This window comes from Semicossyphus pulcher, unplaced genomic scaffold, assembly GCF_022749685.1.
Source record: "Semicossyphus pulcher isolate SPU_LCO1_2020_fin unplaced genomic scaffold, fSemPul1.0.p SCAF_11, whole genome shotgun sequence".
Classification (NCBI taxonomy): domain Eukaryota; kingdom Metazoa; phylum Chordata; class Actinopteri; order Labriformes; family Labridae; genus Semicossyphus; species Semicossyphus pulcher.
Window position 1 is genome coordinate 18,425,394 of NW_027211615.1, and position 18,512 is coordinate 18,443,905.

The 18,512-nt window shown below is 40.1% G+C and overlaps 1 protein-coding gene across 2 annotated transcripts; it reads left to right on the top strand.

The window, feature by feature from the left end:
• Positions 1-682: 682 nt before the first annotated feature.
• Positions 683-18,252, top strand: gpcpd1 (glycerophosphocholine phosphodiesterase 1). 2 transcript variants are annotated; one of them, XM_069656253.1, is made up of 21 exons: positions 683-745; positions 2,714-2,793; positions 2,968-3,056; positions 3,232-3,322; positions 3,483-3,567; positions 6,011-6,086; positions 6,868-6,909; positions 7,228-7,351; positions 8,120-8,360; positions 8,466-8,628; positions 8,716-8,845; positions 9,014-9,068; positions 9,153-9,245; positions 9,400-9,477; positions 11,009-11,048; positions 11,334-11,392; positions 11,631-11,696; positions 11,819-11,955; positions 12,066-12,201; positions 13,601-13,761; positions 16,766-18,252. In XM_069656253.1, the coding sequence occupies exons 3-21, from the start codon at positions 3,008-3,010 to the stop codon at positions 16,962-16,964; spliced, it is 2,025 nt and encodes a 674-aa protein (XP_069512354.1). In that variant the 5' UTR covers positions 683-745; positions 2,714-2,793; positions 2,968-3,007; the 3' UTR covers positions 16,965-18,252. The 2 variants fall into 2 exon arrangements, with proteins under 2 accessions (XP_069512354.1, XP_069512362.1); XM_069656261.1 differs by lacking the exons at positions 683-745; positions 2,714-2,793; positions 2,968-3,056; positions 3,232-3,322 and having other exon boundaries at positions 3,482-3,567; positions 5,846-6,086.
• Positions 18,253-18,512: the final 260 nt, after the last annotated feature.

Below are 18,512 nucleotides of genomic sequence, written 5' to 3' on the forward strand. Positions count from 1 at the left end.
TTCAACTGGATCAGAAATTGTATTATTTATGGACAGTACCGTAGTGTCTACGTAGATTTGATTGAAATCAAAATATAACTTTACTTTACTTTATTTATTTATTTATTTAATACTTTAATTTATTTAATGCAAGGTAAGTAGGGTGGGTAGGAATAAGCTTACCAAACTGACATAAGCCTGAGCAATAATTAATTACTTGCATCAGTCTTCTGGCCGACACTGGAACTAAATAAACAATGCCCAGAGAAGGGAGTAGCTACTGAAAGGTTAGAAAAATGCCATTCATTGCTCTTAGTCATCATCTTAAACTTTTCAGTGAAAGTGCATATTGCAGGGAGTATGAGAAAGTAAACGGTAAAGTGTAAAGATGAACTATTCTGTTCTGGTAAAAGTGGCGACATATGAGCCTCAGAGGCTTGTCACGTGATCTGTCCTAGATCGAGGAAAACAATCTGTTGTGTGTGACCCTCCAGCGTCCAAAAACGTTGCTATCGCGTATTTACGTTTATTATGCAACCGAGTGCTTTCGTAGGAAACGTTCATCTAGAGACAGGACTGTTCCTGTCAGTTCTGTAATTTATTAACAACTTGTGATGTTTTCGGTCAACAGTCAAAGATACAGTAGCCTATTCCTGACGTTAAACCGGTAACACCCCTTCCTATTTAAAGGACTTCCCCTGCCACATGTTCAAAACAAGTCATTTTTTTCATCGAAAATGTGCAAGTTTATCGATTTCTGCAAACGGTATGTTACATTTGTGGTTACTTTGTTACCCTAGAGTATAATTTTCCTGAACGTACATTTTCCTGCGTTAAATTGATCAGTGTAGGCTACTGTATGTGGTAAACATCCGCATTAAAGCTGAAGCAGGAATGTAAACACATTGGAAACTCCTACGCATACTCTGGTTATAGAGACAGAAATATTAAAGTTCGCTTGCTAATTGTGTAGTCTTTTGTAAATGACATGATATTTCTAATCATATATGATTAAACATTACAACATAAAATATTTTAATGCATTAACTGATTGTAACGTTGCCAGCTGTGTTGTTTGTGACGTACAAATTCTTCAAAGGTCTTTAACTGAGCCCGTTTTGCCTTTGTCTGTTCCTTTGACATACTGGCAGCAACATATTCTTTAAAAGGGGGCGACTTTCTGGTTTGTTTACAATATTTGGGGTTGAACATGTGCGCCGAGCTCATAATCGGGGTATTTCCGAGGGTACGTTAATGCAGCATAGCTAACGGGCCACAAATCCGGTGCAGGGCGGTATGAACCAGCTCCGTCAAGTAGTCATGTTAAACCGAACAAAACAGGAATTATGGAAAATTGTACTTTCAAAATAAAAGTTCTGAAACCTGCAACGGCAGAGGGAGAATTAAATATTACACCTGGATTGTTTTATTTGAGAAGTGTTTAAAGAAGTATTCAAATCCTTTACTTAAGTAAGCGTACTACTATTATACCACACTGTGAATAAACTCAAACACTGCATTTCCTGTTAATCCAAGGGGGGTGCGGGGGATACATGTTTAACATCCAACATTTTCTTAACATATAAAAGGAATATTTACTTCTTCAGTTTTTCAGAAACAATCACATTAAAAATCTGCACATTTTGACATTCTTGGTTTTTATTGAAAATCAAAAAAACGTAATACGAAAACTAAACTTAAATTGTCATGTAGTGTAGTAATAAGCGCAATATCTGTCTCTGAAAAGTAGCAGAGTATTAGTGTAAAATAATAAATATACTCAAGTTAAGTAAGTACCTCGTATTTTTACTTACTTGTGGCACTTGAGATTAAATGCAGTAGGCTAGTTGAAGAAAGTAGTTAGATTCCAACACTGTATACACAAGACATCCTGTATCAAGATTATTCCTCCACAGTTGAGGATGAGTTATGGAAGTTTAGACTGTTTAAAGCTCACATTTGAAAGCCTAACCTTTGCCAAAGGCTAACTATCCTATACTAAAATGTAAAACAGAGAGCTCAATAAAACAAGAACTGAGGAAATGTGAGGAAACGCTATCATGAATTCATAATGAGGAAACACTGGAGATAGAATTAAAATGTTTCTAAAATGGCATAACAATGAACATAAATAAGACAATAAAACCTTAAAAGGTAATCCATAAAAATAAACTAGAATAAAATAATAAAACACTAAATAAGAGGATAAAACACTGACATAAGATAATAAACAAATATATATGAATCACTAAAACAGACTAAGATGAAAAATAATAAATATGTAAATAAATAGATAATGTTAAATATGATGCATTTAAATCTACATTTGCTTTGATAATGACCAAAATGTTAAGATTTAGTTTAACAGCTTTTTACTTATTGCCACATTGAAGAATGTTGTTAGAGAACATTTTTACTTTGAAAGTACGTACCGGAAGTCTTGTTTTTCCTTATTGGTGAATTTAGCGTTTGTGTTTGTTGTTAGCTCGGCTAGCTGGAAGAATCGGCCGAGCTTTGTTTAAGACAACATCCAGGGTATTTACATTAAGATACTCTTACTAAATTTCGTCCAGCCGTTTTTAAATTCACGTTTTTGCGTTTCGTCACGTGCTATTTTTGCATCCTGGACATTTTTCTTTACACCGTCCCGTTGTTTTACAACGCTATGGGTGTCGCTGGATTGTCTGGCGGGTTGCTCGGGTTTGGTTATGCTTAGACTGATGTCTCTCCGCAGGATGAGCAAACCTGTCTCTCTCTGAACCCTCCATCCTCGAGGTTGCTGACTGCCGACACACAGCTGCCACAATCAAGGAGGTAACGTAACCATAGTTTTTTGTGCCAGTGTTACAACTTAACGTTTATAATGATCATATAATGAGCTTCTTTTCCAGTGATGTATTTTAGTTGCACTTTAAGTTAACTTGTTGTTTACATTCAGCTAACGCTAAGAATGAATACTTTTTCATTTTAAACTTGTATGTCTTTCAGCTTGTTTCTGCTGCCAAATATTTCTGTGCCTGTGTGAACTATGGAGACCTGTGAGGTTACTTTGGCTGTGAGAGGAGAAACCTCCCCAGGTATTTACATATTTGTCTGTTGACAGATCTACAACATTTACAACATGATCATTAACCTACGTTTAGAAGACACCTTACTCATGTTAACATCAATAAAACGTAGTTAAAATTGTGCAGACTGTAATAACTGTCACGTTATTGTTAAAGTAACATCAGCCCGTTTGGACATTTCTAGGTGAGGTGATTGCCGTTGTTGGTAGCTGTGAAGCCCTGGGAAGCTGGAGCCATCAAAGAGCTGTGATCTTACGCCCGGATGGAAACGATGGGTAGGTTTAACTTAATTTCTAATGTCTCATCCGTAGAATGAATGCAGATAAATAACGTGACAGTGCGTGGCTTTCTCTAAGTTATATGCAAGAAGTTGGTCTGCTTGTTTTAATAGTTTATCCTTCTAAAATATTCTCATGTGTGTTGTCTTCTCGACAGAAACACCTGGACAACAACAGTCACTGTCCCTAAAGGAGTTGTTTCCAAGTACCGCTACCTCAAAGGCTTCTTTCTGGAGTCAAAGGTGAGCAGAGTCTCTCGTCTGTGCAGTGCTAAAGCCTTAAAATGTTTAGGTTTATTTTCTCTTAGATGTCAGTGAAAATCTGTTGAAAGCAAATTTGGCTGTTACTCTTAAAAAAAGATCAATAATGTTACATTCGAAACCATTGCCAACGTATTGTTGCATGTTTTGTTTTACGATGTGATATCAGTTTTCCTGTCAATTGATACCTCTCCATTTCAGCTCATCATCAGGGAAGGGAGAAACCGGTTATGTGATTTTATTTGCTTGCTTCACTAACCCTGAAACAACATGTTTGAAAACACACATACATGAAATAACCACAGTCTTAGATTTGTGTATCCCTGTCCCTGAATCTGTGTTGAGAAACAGCCACAAGTCAGCGTTGCTGAATAGAAAGCTTATGGTAAACAACATCAGCTGGCTTGCTCTAATCTAAGCATGTGAGCGCGTGCTAAGCCGTCTGTATTTAGATGTACACAAACATACCAGGGATCAGAATCTATTGAAAAGAAAGTGACAGAAAATGAGTCATACATTTCCCTGTCTTCTTAATGGGTTATTGTTTGTTTTAGATCAAGGGCAGGGCCCACATTGTGTGTGTTTAGCTCACCCTAGCTGTATTTCCCGTTGTTTCTGTTGTGTTATTTGTGATACATGTCTCACCTTGGCACTGGCTTTGACTTTCAACACTAGCCGCATGGGTTGAAAGGTGAACATTTGCTTGGGTAGTTATTTATCCATATGGTCTGACTGAGTCACGCTTGAAATTCAAGGCATGGAAGTTACTGCCAAGCACGTGGAAACATGTTAGCAGGAGGACATGTTGTTTACTTATCGACCATGTTTTTCACAGTTGTAGACTCCAGAGCCTGACTGATATGAGATTTTCAAAACTGACATGCAGTTTAGATTAAAAAAATCCACAGATTACTGATATACTGCAGCCGATATAGGATTCTTCAGGCTGGTTTGGAAGAAGACCTTTTCTGTGTAGATTGTGCACTGGTATGTGCAAAGGCAGTCAGAAGGCTGCTTTCTTACATAAAATAACTTTATGAAGAATAAGTAACTGAATAACATTATTATTCATTGGCAAACCATTTTTCTTTAGACATGTACTGCAGACAGTGCTCATAGTATTATAAACTATAGAGTCGGACAAAAGACATAAACTCACTAATTCTAAGCATGGTTTTCTCCATATTCTATTTATAAAAGTCTTGGCGGCAGATTTTGGAAAACATTTTTGAAATATCTCTGATAGGCCAATATCTGTCGCAAATATTGGCAAGCTGATATATCGGTCTGTTTCAATCACACTTGAGCTGTAAAAGATAAAGGGATAGTTCGGTTTGTGTGAAGTGGGGTTGTATGAGATACTTATCAATAGAAAGTGTACTACATGCAGTGGATGCCAGTCAGCACGGCCCGTGTATTGAGATACCGGCCGGAGTGGCGGCACGAAAGTTAGGCTATATGCCCACTTATAAGGACGGCCCACCTAAAACACTAGGATCATCAGCTGGATCCTTCGGTGTAAGTTTTGTATAATCCTCTTCAGAAAAATGATCGGTGCAGACGTATAACGGTCTCAGTGTTGCACCTGGAGTGTGGATGTTTAGCGGGGCTAGCCACCGCTATCTAACAAACTCAACAGTAACTCGACGGTAATAAACACTTCACAGCATGAAGGAAAATAATGTCCTCTAGTCTCCACCGTGAACGGCACTTTGTCGTTTCTATATTATTGTTTTTTCTTTGGTTTGTTGTCTCTTTTACAAACAGCTGATTGGACACCGTACACTGCAGACGTAGTGACATGTATGTGTTGCAGTCCACACAAAGTAGTGCCAAATAAAGAGGCTTTCTTACTGAAAAGTGAAACGTGGTGAATTATTTAAATATAGCGTACAATCGATACCACTATTGATTTTTAGGTGGGACGTCGTTATGAGTGGATAAATTACGTGTGGGGTCAAGGGATCGGTCAAGGGATCGGTTCCTAAACACCGGGGCCGTGCTGACCGGCATCCACTGTATGTAGTACACTTACTATTGATAAGTATCTCATACAACCCCACTTCAAACAAAGCGAACTATCCCTTTTAATGTGTGGATTTATTCAACTTTAATAATAATCTGATTAAATTACAGAGTTCAGAGTTCAGACGCTGCAGACCTTTTGTTGCCATAATTAATGCTGGCTTTATTGCAGACAAAGAAGGCAGCTTTACTAAATTATATATTTTTTTTCCTTCCTAACAAATCCTCTTTTCAGATTTCAACCCATGTGGCTGACAGCCCTCCATGGGGATTGGTGACTATACCAGCTCTAATTTCTCTCTCACACTCTGCTCCAAAGACGGCTGTGAAGCCGGACTGAAAAGAAGTGCACTGTGTCTCAAGTGAAACCCTAACACTGTATCAAACATTGGAATTGCAGAGTGCAGGTGGTCCCAGTCAAGTGATAGTCAATATGTGGGAGACCCATCAGCAGCCCCGCACGATGAGCCCCACAGGTAGAGAACAACAAAAATACGGTGCACAGTGTGGGTGGGTTTGGTAATGTGTGTTATACTCAAACCCCCTGTAGACCTCCCAGTCCCTGCCCTAGCACTTTATGTAATGGTTGCCTGTACCACTGAAAAAAAAGCTTAATATGTCAGCTGTAGTCATATCTGACCTTTTGGTTTGTTATTTTTGTCAGTGTGACCTGACTGCAGTGCTTCCTCCTCAAACAACGTCTGTAGTCCACTGTTAACCTCTGAGCTGCCTGATTATTTTGCATTGTGTGTACGCTTTCGCTACAATCAGGGATAACACTTTCCAGAGTAATCTATAGCCATACAGCAAACACTGCAGCTCAGTTGATATGATAACTTGTTATTGTAGACCTCTCTAGCTAAAACACTATTGTGTTGGCCTCGCACTGACACAGCTCATTCAAAACGAGCTTGATAGGAGGAATAGTAGCAACCGTGTCTGCACCGTGCTTCATGTCCTCTCTGACCCCGGCCGGTCACCCCATCCTTGTTTTGTTTTTCTTCTTCTAGAAAATCCCACTATTACGCTTTCCCCACTACAATAGGTTTTTTTAATATGAGGTTTATTTTTCTATGTGAGTGTTTAAACTCTTAGATGTTTTGTAATTACCCTGCTAAATCGTCCATCTCTTTTTCAAATGTTCAAACTGAGATTTGAGACTTACCTCTGTACAGAGAAAATGCTCTGGTTTGATTTGACCTCAAACTTTGCTGTGTTGTTCTTTCCTGTTTCTAATGCTCCCTTCTTTTATTGCAGCATCAAACCTGAACATTGACGATGGACAATTTGGAATTCACAGTAAGTCAACAATTTAACCACCACTTACACAAAACTATAATTAATATAACCTCATGTGGATTAGAAGTATGTTAAAGCTGCAGAAGATAGAACTACTGTTAAACAGCATTGCTCATACATGTGCGGGAACTGAATTCCCTGTAGACCACATTGTGGACACTTCCTCTGTTTGGAGCTCTTTCATTCTTATAAAACAAACAGGTCTCTCCTCCCTGCTTTGTCGCTTACACCACGTCTCCGCTCAGCATTCATGGGAGACAGAGTGAGCATATACATTGTCATCAACTTTATCCTGTGTGCGTCCTCTTCTTTTTACAGATGGGCTGAACTGCGTCGACTCTGGGTGGCTGACGTGCCAGACAGAGATTCGCCTGCGTCTGCACCATTCTAAGGTGCCTCCGGTGTCTATCACCAAGAAGAAATTCAAGAAGTCTCGCTTCAGGTAAGGATGACACCGGGATGGAATTTAACACCGCCCAGGGAAAGTTCAGCTTAAAAGCTACACGAGACACATCAGATTTGCTTGACCTGACCTGTAACCTTAGTGTAACAGAAATCCAGCATGAAGAGCTATAATGAGAGGAGCGAGGATAAACCTCTATTTATATCTTGATGCAGTTTATTTGTAGTTTTTTGCTTTTCAATGCAACAGTATCCGTGTATTTACTTGGTCTGTATGTGACTGACTGAGTGAGTGAGTGAGTGAGTGACGGTACTTTCAGAGCCAAATAAAATAAAAATAAAAAACGGCCTGGGAAACACTTCAAAATAAAAGCATTGTGTACAAACGAGGGGAGTCAGAATTCCAGATCGGCCTTTTACTTTGAAAAAGCAAACCGGAAGTGTTGACCTATTTTACTCTCCATGCCTGTGACTTTTACTACATGAAGATATGTTAATATTGCTGATGATTGAGATCAATAGGACTCATCACAATTCATTTTCACCGTGTACTTTAACCGAGAACTGTGCGCTGCTCGCGGTAAATATAGGCGAGCCTCCTTTTCTACAAATTTTCGGCATGTGAGTCGCGCCTGTCACGCAGCACTGTGAAGACTCTCATCTGTTTTCATGCATTTCAAATAAAAATGAGCACGTCACGCAGCCGTCACGCTTCCAGTGTTGCCCACAAAAGCGCGCATTGACCTGATGCGGTCAGCCACGTACTAGGCTTTGACCTAGTCTTGTTTGTTTACCATTACCTATTCAGAATCAAGCTGACATTAGAGGGCATCGAGGAGGAGGACGATGAGGAGGAAGATGAGCCCAGTCCGACATCCTGGCACAAGATGACCACCACTCTTGAGATCAGTATGATCAGTGCCAACGGCTATAAGTCCCGCCACTCGCAGCCTGAATGTGGGTACGCACTTGAGCCGTCCCAGTGGACTGAGTACAGCATCCACACCATGGACCCGGACAACCTGGAGCTCACCTTCGAGTTCTTCGAGGTAACACTTACGGGACAACAAGTGGAAAAGGAAAACAAACCATGATTAGACTTTTCTGTTTTCATTAGATCAGACTGTTCTAATGTGATATATTTATGTTTACAGGAGGATCTGGGTGAGCATGTCGTCCAGGGGGACGCCCATCCAGGACACGTGGGCACGGCTTGCCTCCTCTCCTCCTCTTTCTTGGAGAGCGGTAAGGACAATGGAATCGCCACGCTTCCCATAATGGGTCGAAATTCCAGACAGACCATTGGAAAAGTCAGAGGTGAGATTTGTCACATTGGCTGAAGATGATGTGATTGCATGTCTGAAAAAGAAACTGCAAAGAAGACTTTCTGTTACTGTGTTCTAGTGGATTACCTGGTGATCCGGCCCATCCAGGGGCTGCAGTGCGACATGAGCTCCTCCTTCACTAAGTACTGGAAGAAAAGAGGTGCTCTGAATGTCGGACACAGAGGAGCTGGCAGCACACACGCAGCCAAGTGAGTCCTGATTACAGGCTTGGATCGACTTAGACAGGATAGAGTTCCTGGTGCGCACCATGATAAATATTTAACAGCGTAACGATGTGTGTCCGTAGGGGTGATTACCTCTGAATGTGCTGCATGTGTTCAAGGTGAACAAATCCTCTTTCAATTTGTTTTCTACAGGCACCACAGAGTCCGGGAGAACACGATCGCCTCCTTCAAAAGTGCTGCCAAGCATGTGAGTTAGCCACATGATAGAGGCAGGATATATTTACCTAAAACATAATTCCAGCATAATTATGTGTCAATATTGTTCTGATAGGGTGCGGCCTATGTGGAGTTTGATGTTCACCTTTCCAAGGATGCTGTTCCCATTGTGTACCATGATCTGACGTGCTGCATATCCACCAAAAAGGTAAAGTAAAGGCCTTTTGTAGTTCATTATGATCAATGAGTTATATGGTCTTGAATGTTTGAAATGTTCTGTGTTGATTTTATTAAGATTCCTATTGAAACGTTGTAAGCTTACACAAATCAACTACTAAAACCAACTGATATAATGCTTTCAGAAAAACGATAAGACTTCTCTGGAGCTCATTGAGGTGCCAGTCAAAGACCTGACGTTTGATCAGCTGCAGCTTCTGAAGGTAAAAACCTGGAATGATCAACATGTGCACACAAGACCCACATTGAAATAAAGCTCAGTAAGCATTCAGATGGAAGTGGGTGATCATTGATATTTCTTACACCTAAAATGTTGTGCTGTGAAAGTCAAAATATCGGTTCCTTATGCTTTCTTCTGCAAAAAAATGCATCTTTAAAAGAATAAAATAGCAAAATGAAAAATTGACCAAGTTATTTATAGTTGCACAGTCACACAGGGGAACTGCTAAGTAGCTGTAACTGTGTATTCCAGCTAATGGAGCACTTCTGGGGTTTAGTGTCTTGTGCAAGAGTTTTAGAGGAAGCAGCAAAACATTGTTGTCCTGGTGTAGTTTCTACTGTTAAAAAATGGCAGAACTCTTAATAGTAATTTTTTGGCTGACCGGGTCTGCCCTACACATGGGTGTGTATGCGACTGACTGAGTGACTGAGTGACTGAGTGACGGTACTTTCAGAGCCGTAGAGAGAGAGAGTTGCGACATTACAATGGCAGCTCATGGAGCATATTGGACCTCCACTGGCGCGACTCTCTGTCTATTCGGCTCTGGATACTTTGTTCGGGGAGTAGGCGTGGCTGCTCCTCCGTTGCTCTGTCCTCACCTACGTCTGCAGCGTGCACCTGCTTTCAAACACGTTGTCATCGGCCTCATAAGGACAGTCCTTGTAACACATTGCCCATAAAAGCGCACATCGATCTGATGCGTTCAGCCACATACTTGGTTTTGAACTAGTCTTGTGAAAAAGGATATAATGCCAACATATCAAGAAATAATCACTGGTGGTGCTGGTTTAGCTCCAGGTGCATTTAAGGCTAATTTTCAGTGGTCACACAGTGGTCTGAGACGTCTAACAGTACCTTTACAAAGAAGCAATATAAGTTGTTTGACCGTAATGTCTCAGACACACTGCAAGCTGTGTTTACGTTATGTTGGTGGTGCCTGGCAGTGTGATGTCATCTTGTTGTCGCCAGTCGTGATTTGTGGCTAGATACTGTTGAGCTAAGATGTCGAGATGCAGGTTTAGCGAAAAATGGTTGGAAGAAGAGAGGTTTTAAATTATGACATTCTAGTTAGGGAACATGGAGGTCTTCAAAAAGTCTTAAAAAGCATTGAATTTGATTTTAAAGATGGTGAGCTCAGTTGTTAGAGCAGGCGCCCCGTATACAGAGGCTACAGTCCTCGATGCACTGATCGCAGGTTCAACTCCTGGTCTGCCGATAATTTGGTGCATGTCATTTCCCACTCTCTACTCCCCTTATTTCCTGTCCCTCTTTAGCTGTCGTGTATAATAAAGCCAAAAACACTTGTAGCACTAATATCAAATACTTATTCAAATCTGGAGCTAACACAAACAACTAAGATCTGCTGGTAAAAACAATAAGGAAACATATTAGCGTATCATTTTATGATTATTAGTCTTGCCCTGTAGCCCACCTGAACATGAAACATAATGTGTTTTAAGGCTGTCTTGTATTGATCTAAGGGAACATAATGTCTGCTTGTTTTTGTTGCACAGTTGGCCCATGTCACAGCGATGAAAGAAAACGATAACAAAGGTACACACCCATCGTATTTGTTTTTTTCCTAAACACACATCACCACCCTCTGACAAGAAGAGACAGGAAAAAGTAGCATGGCATGTTGAAATAATCTCTGTGTTGTTGCACGCTATCGTACAAAGTTTAGATGAAAAGACTGTCATGGATTCAGTTTTGATCAAAGCACGCTTTGTAATCCTGAGCTTACATCACAGCAGAGCGATGAATGATGCTGACAGTGTAAGTAGAGCGGGATAATTTGTCTGATGTCACTAACAGGAATCTGTTTTGTTTGCTGTTCAGATCTGATGGACGACGAAGACGAAATCGATGAGCATCAGCCGTTCCCCTCACTCTCTCAGGTAAATCAGCTTATGATAACCACGTATTTTATTACAGAGCTTATTTCATTTGTGTTCTAGGCTGCTCTTACAAATATACACTGGAAAACCGGTTTATACTGGAACTTTGATGGTTCTGTCTGCCAAAGCATTATGAATAGCTGTGAAGTTACCGCCTACTTCTTTACGTTGTAGTCTATTTTTTTTGCTGTGTCAGACACTGTAAAAATGAATAGCATCCTTCAACCCTCTTCTACAGATCTTTGAAAATATCCCTGAGCATGTGGGCTTCAACATTGAGCTCAAGTGGATCTGCCAGATGAAGGTCAGTGTACTGAGCCGACAGGATCAATGTCATCACTTGGTCATGATCATTTGATTTTCGGAAGTGTGCCATGAAAACATGTTCTTATATAAGACTCATGTGATTAATGCTGTTTGTAACAGGACGGGTCATGGGACGGCAACCTGTCATCCTACTTCAACATGAACAACTTCCTCGACATCATCCTGTCCTGTGTGCTGCAGGGAGGCGGGAAAAGGCGCATCGTCTTCTCCTGCTTTGACCCAGACATCTGCACCATGTAAGCGCAAAAAAAATCCCTGAAACAGAATCTGTGTTTACTGGATGAAGTTAGAAATGCAGCAGGTGCTCTCAAACTGCTGCTGACGTCTTTTCATGTGTCTCCCTCAGGGTGCGTAATAAGCAGAACAAGTACCCCATCCTCTTCCTGACTCAGGGAATTTCAGAGAAGTATCCTGAGCTGATGGACATCCGCTGCCAGACCACTCAGATTGCCATAAGTTTCGCCCAGAGTGAGAATATTTTGGTGAGCATGTGTGACAGAAAATCAAATATTTATCACCAAGTAGCAACTTTATTTTCAAGACTTTGTGTAACTTCTCCCTTTTTTTAAAGGGAGTTTCACACTGCTGTTCAAACTTACCACATGGAGCTCAAGTTATTGTCTATTGTTCTGTAACCACTACTTATATATGTAATCTCTATTTACAGATTCTACATAGAAATGTAGAATCTGTAAGCAGGGACGTGGATTTCAGAGATGGCAAGTGTTCTGGTTTCAGTTTGTACTACGCTTGTAGCATGGCTGCAGCGTATGCACAAAAAACAGTCTGGGAGGAGAGCAAAAGCAGGCGGAACGCAATGCACTGTTAATGACATCCCAGCTCCCATCAACGGCTATCTGACGACGATTTAGCTTCTTATTAATCTCTATAAACATCTGCAGCAAGTTCAGCTAACAATCTACTCAAAAATTCTTAAAATATGTCACGAGAGCCGTTCAGTGTTTAGATTTCCCGACTTACTCGAATGCATCAGAAATGTTCAACAGACGAACATTTTAAAAGTTGTTTTCTTCTCTTGAGGACAGACCTGACAAAGCTTGCATTTTGACTTTTCACAAATCTGCATCATGATGTTGACATTTCAGCAAAGGCAAGTTATTCCAAGCAGGCTACGTTACACGAAAAACAGGTTATTTTTCTGTTAACAATGCAGCAAGTGGAAAAGGAGGAAGTCGTTTATCGCTAACCGCTGGCTACACGTCCGACATGATCACTGTTGTGCCAAGAGGCTATATCGTCGTCAGACTATACTTATTGGATCTGAGATTGCTCAAACAAATGAGGCAAACACATGTTATACTTCAGCGTAAGTCTTATTTGAAGGCAGGTTTTAATATAGAAAACGCTCTTGTCTACAAGCAAAAGCGAAAATGTCAGCAGTTCAATGCTCGTTTTAGAGAGAGATTGGACTGTTTATAAAACTACTGTCAAATTATCGTAAGATTTGAACATTTTCATTCTAAGAAGAAGCAGGATTTTTACTCTGAAAGGATATTTGGCGTATTATGCTCCATGAATTAACAAGCATTTCTGTAGTGCCCATTTGCCGACCTGCAGAAGTAGGCCACCACTCGCACGTCAGCCAACATGAAGTCCCCATAACAAACAAATCAGCTAGCGTAGCGCTGTGTCAGCTGTCTCTAAGGAAGACATCCTAAATGGTTTAAGGAAGTGCAGAAACTTATCCCAGACAGCTTATGCAGCATAATCTGACAATAATAAATGTTTTGGTGAAGCCAAATTTGGAACATAATTAGTTTACTTACTATTTATGAGGACATACAAACTTTCATCAAAATGATATTTTTGAAGTATTTTGAGACAAACTTTTCAACAAGACTTTCTTACCTGTTTCTTTAGGGGATCAGTGCCCACACTGAGGAGCTGCTAAAGAACCTGTCCTACATTGGGGATGCTCAGTCAAAAGGCCTGGTGGTGTTCAGCTGGGGAGACGACAACAACGACCACGAGAACAGAAGGAAGCTGAGAGAGCAGGGAATCGATGGGCTCATCTATGACAGGTAGGTTAAAATGGACAAATAATTTTTATTTTTTAAGTTATTTTTAATGTATAATGAAAAGCAGCTTAGTGTGGTACAATATTGTGTATACAGTATTTTTGTCTTCTTTTCCAACACTAATTTCTTCTTATTCTCGTCCTATAAGGATTCTTCTTATTGTGTTTCCAGCTACAATCTCTACCTGTTGACACATTGCACACTGTACAGCCTGACCTGTTGAGTTCAGTTGAGTTCACCTCTTGAGTCAGGTTCAGCCTGTAGCCACACCTGTGTTAATAAGTGGGTTTTTCCAGCACGGTTTGTTCAGTGTTCATAGTTACATAATGAACTTTTGGCAGACATGTTAATCCCTTTCAACCTGATAATAAGGTCTGATTCATCAAACATGTGAGGGCAAAAGCTGTTACATAAAGCTCGGGCTGCTAGCAGAATGAAAGAGTTTCCTCTGGTGTTAGCAAAGCTGCATGGTCAGCAGGGCCCTGTTTGTTCAGCCGTTTCACTTCTGTGTTTCGCTGTACAATGACATTTTCTCTATATTCATGTGTGCAGACCCCTGCAGAAAGTAGACCGTGCCCTTTTGAACCCTATATTACAACCCAGCAGCCTCCGGAATCGACTTTATCTAACGTCTCGAATTAAAACATTTGACATCTCCAGGTTGTTGTTATAACTGTGCCTCTTTCTTGCAGAATTTGTGAGTGCTTGGTGCCGTATTTTGACTCAAGTTCTTCAGATTCCCGTAATGTCTCTCTGGTTCCTGGCTGTGTTTTGTTTATTTACTCACTTTACACCCCCTGGCTGGTTTTTGGTTCCCCCCTCTCGAGTACTGCCTGAAAGCCCACGTTACACTTTAATGTGCAGCAGGAACAAGATAATGTTCCTTGACAATGATGCAAGACGGTTGACTTTTCATATGTCCCACACCTTACAAGTACAGTACTTAATGTTTCCCTGGCAATGAGTGTTTTATCTTTATCTTTATTTGTTAAAAACTTGGATTGTTCTAAACACAGCTGTTTGATTGGTCAACTGCCATGTTTATCATTTTTTAAGGCTAAATCCTTTCTTGTTGTTAAGGCCTGTGTATTGTTTGGGTAATTCTCTATCATGCTTCTTTGTCTAATGCTTTTTGTGACACTTATTTGTGAATGGCTTATTCAGTGCATGAGGCACGTTATTTTACATATTGGCTTTCCACTTCATCAGTATATTTCTTTTTGTAAACGTAATGAGAGTTAATGGAATGGATGGTTTGAATCAGCGTTGGTTCAAGAGCAACCTGCACTGAAGTCCTTTTATCTGAAGCTGTTCACCTCACAGATTTCACAGCCACATTGTCTATTATTTGCATCTTTTTGTGTTTGAGTTTGTAGGCTCACTGCTTGTTCTGCAGTTTGGTGTCTTCACAAAAGGGGGATGATTGCACTGGACGCTCTTTGTGTGCTTGAAAATGTGTCGCACTGCTTGAAGTCTTCAGTGGCTGTCTCATACAACACACACCAGAACATCTTAGACATGCCTTTAAAAGATTGACTTCTATACTTTAACTTCCTCCAGACATATGCTCCTCTCAACCTGTGCAAAGGTTCCACTTCCATGGTCAATATGGCTTTGCCTTGATCCCATCAATAACTTGAACCCACTGTCACTGCCTGAAATCGGCAGTGAAGCAATTGATTGTTTGAGCTCATGACACAGTCTGGAAAAAACACTTAACCACTGCTATGTAGCTCATGATGAATGCCATTTGTCTAGGCTGTAGCCTTTGTTGCTGGAATGTGGGCAATACATGCTATACTCCATTCCTTTCCACTCATTAAAAAGTATTTAAAAAGCACCCAGCACATTCATACCCCTGGCTGTAGGGAAGCACGATATTGGATATATTAGGCACGTTTTTTTCCACCTAATTGCAGAGAACATCAAGTCTCCCCTGTAGTGGAATTGATATCATGCCTACTCTTATTGTCACTGGTAGATTCTTTAGATGGGCGTTTGAATTTGTAGTGTTGAATGAATGAGATTGGGCCCCTCCTCGCATGGCCAATTGCTGAGCACAACCTTGCTGTCTGTTTCGGAAACTTTGAATCTTGCACGCTTCTTCACGCTTGACGAAAGTGGGGTGGTGCACGCACACACACATGCAGGGTTAATGCCGTAGCGTTACGTCATTTAGGCATAATTAAAGCGCTGTTTTATCGGCAGAAAATATCGGCAGAAAATTGACATGGCTGCCGATATGTCATTTTCAAGCCATGATCTGCAGATACTGATAGCGTGCTGATAATCTCGTGCATCCCTACCTAGCTGTGAACATTAACTTGTGCGACTTTATGGTAACATTGGCGTTTTACTAGTTAATTTAATGCAGATCCATCTATTGCAGTGTTTATATTTTTGCATGTTGCCTGGTGGATTTTGGAAATAATATTATGGAAATACTGTTTATAACACATTTGTATTCAAAATAAATCCGTAAATCTGAATCATAGTTTTTTGTAAGGTAGTACTAAGAATACATTTTGTTTGACTGGACTACTTAGCAGTGCTGGGCGACATTTTGATTGAATCATTTAACAAACATCAGTTGATTGTTATAGTATAATAATACTATCATATCCTTACATCGTTGGCTAAATGAGTTATTCCAAACAAATTGCAACTAAAAGGATTTGAAAAGTTGTATCTGATGTGATGTATAATTGTGGAACACTTGATTATATTACAAGTAATTTTGCTTACACGTGCCATATAATCATGTGCAGCATACTGTATACAGTATATTGATATTTCAACCCTATCGCCAAGCCCTACTCCTCATCAACGTGTCATCAAAGTTCTTTATTTGTGTTAGCTTAGCTACATGCTTTTGGATCAGAGAGGAGCTAACAGCACTTTTGTTTTGAATGCACGTAATAGACCCGTAATGCACCAGTCTATGTAGTTACTTACAGTTACCTGTCATTGATCTAACTAGAGGATGTCTCCTCTATTTTTCCTGCAGTATCTGTGAGGAACAAGGAGAGCAGCCAAACATCTTCCAGGTAGAAGAGCAACACTCCCTGCAGGAGGTTATTACAGAGGAGACCATGAAGAGCTCCACCTGCTCCTGCTACTCCATCCCCTGCTCCATGGCCCCCTGCGTCGCCTCCAAGAACCGGGCTGGAAGCGCAGAGTCCGACTCTGGCCTCAGCTCCTCCTAGGATAAATTTTCCTACACACTCCTACCTTTCAATGGACCTCACTGCACATACACTCTCAAGAGGACCAAGGTGGCAACCGATGGATGTATTTAACAAATACATGCACTGACAGATCAGGTTCATGAATATAATCCCAGCTTCATACATGATCACAAGAATAAAGCCGCCTAAAGCAGCTCGACACCTCTACTCAGTTACAAATTGTTTTGTCTTGTATCTTCACAAAGATTTTCTTATCTATGCACATTATTGAAATAGGTGGATGTTTTGCCAAAAGATTAAGACAGCCATATATTTTAATATCTTTCTGTTTTTGTGATGTACACAGGCCAGTTTGGGGCTCTGAACAGGCTGTAGAGAGTACATCAATATCGTGGAAAACTGTCAAAATGGGAAATAATATTCATATTTATTCAGCCAATATCTTTCATCTTTTTAAAGACAGTGCTACAATGTAATGCATATTATATTTTACGGATGAGGTGCAGGATTATGCTGTTTTTCTGCTCTGCTGTTGTCTGTGCATGTAGCCAGTACCTTAGGGTTTATTTCATGTCTAAAAATGGCCGTGAGTAGTAGCTACTTATTGCTATTTTAGATGTGAGAAGCAAAGGGGTTAAGTGTGTTACAGTTTGCATGCTACATATAGAACAAGAAGACGTGTATTTGGGTGATGGTGTGTGTTGTGAATGACTGCTCACCTACTGGTGGATAAACTACATGATTGATAAATATTCATTTTTTAGTGGACTTCAGACTCCTGCTGGTAGACTTTAAAGGCTATAATTGTAAATTGCATTACTGGATGTACTGTATCATTTCCTCTTTTTATCAACTTGATTTAAGGAAAAGCAGAAGAATGTTTATTTGCAAAAGTGCACATACATGCCACAGCCTTAAGGTGGAAAAAAGCTGTTTCTTAATTTTTTTTCTCACCCAATACCTCACAAATTGTGTTTTAGAATAGGCTTGAGTTGAGTTATCTGTACAGATAGAACAATTACACGTCCTTCCTATAAATCATAGTTATCACAACCCCTATACTTTCATTTCATTAGTATAATGCTACATCTATGACGCAGCCAAACAAATTCATGCGTAGGATTATGTCTATATTTGTCTTGTTACTCAAACTTGTCTTTACAAACTCTAATGATTGAGTCATGCATGGTCTGCCTGTCTCAATGAAAAACCAGGGGTAATGAGTAAATTGTGTGTATAGTATTAATTGCCTCTTCAGAAGAGTGTAAATGGTAATGTAAATAAAATGAAAACATATATTTGTTTATTTTGTCTGTGACAGTTTTTAAAAAGACATTAGTTGAGTTTTTTCTTCACTCTTGTCTTTGGATTTTTTTTTTTATGTTGTTTTGCTGTGGGTTTTTCTCCCCGCCTAGTCGAGCCTGTTAATCCACTATATTATCATGCAACGTGATCTGAAACTCTGACTTGTGATCTGTGATGTGTGGTTTTATTTAGTGACTTCACACTTAAACATGTGAACATCTAACACAAGGCTGTCAGATAATATGAGGTAAAAGTATAGAG

Excerpts from the sequence above, each read along its gene's own strand:
- gpcpd1 (XM_069656253.1), top strand. The coding sequence starts at position 3,008 with ATGGAGACCTGTGAGGTTACTTTGGCTGTGAGAGGAGAAACCTCCCCA. Across the intron at positions 3,057-3,231 it reads GAGAGGAGAAACCTCCCCAG|GTGAGGTGATTGCCGTTGTT; the intron begins GTATTTACATAT and ends GGACATTTCTAG. Across the intron at positions 9,246-9,399 it reads GCTGCATATCCACCAAAAAG|AAAAACGATAAGACTTCTCT; the intron begins GTAAAGTAAAGG and ends TAATGCTTTCAG.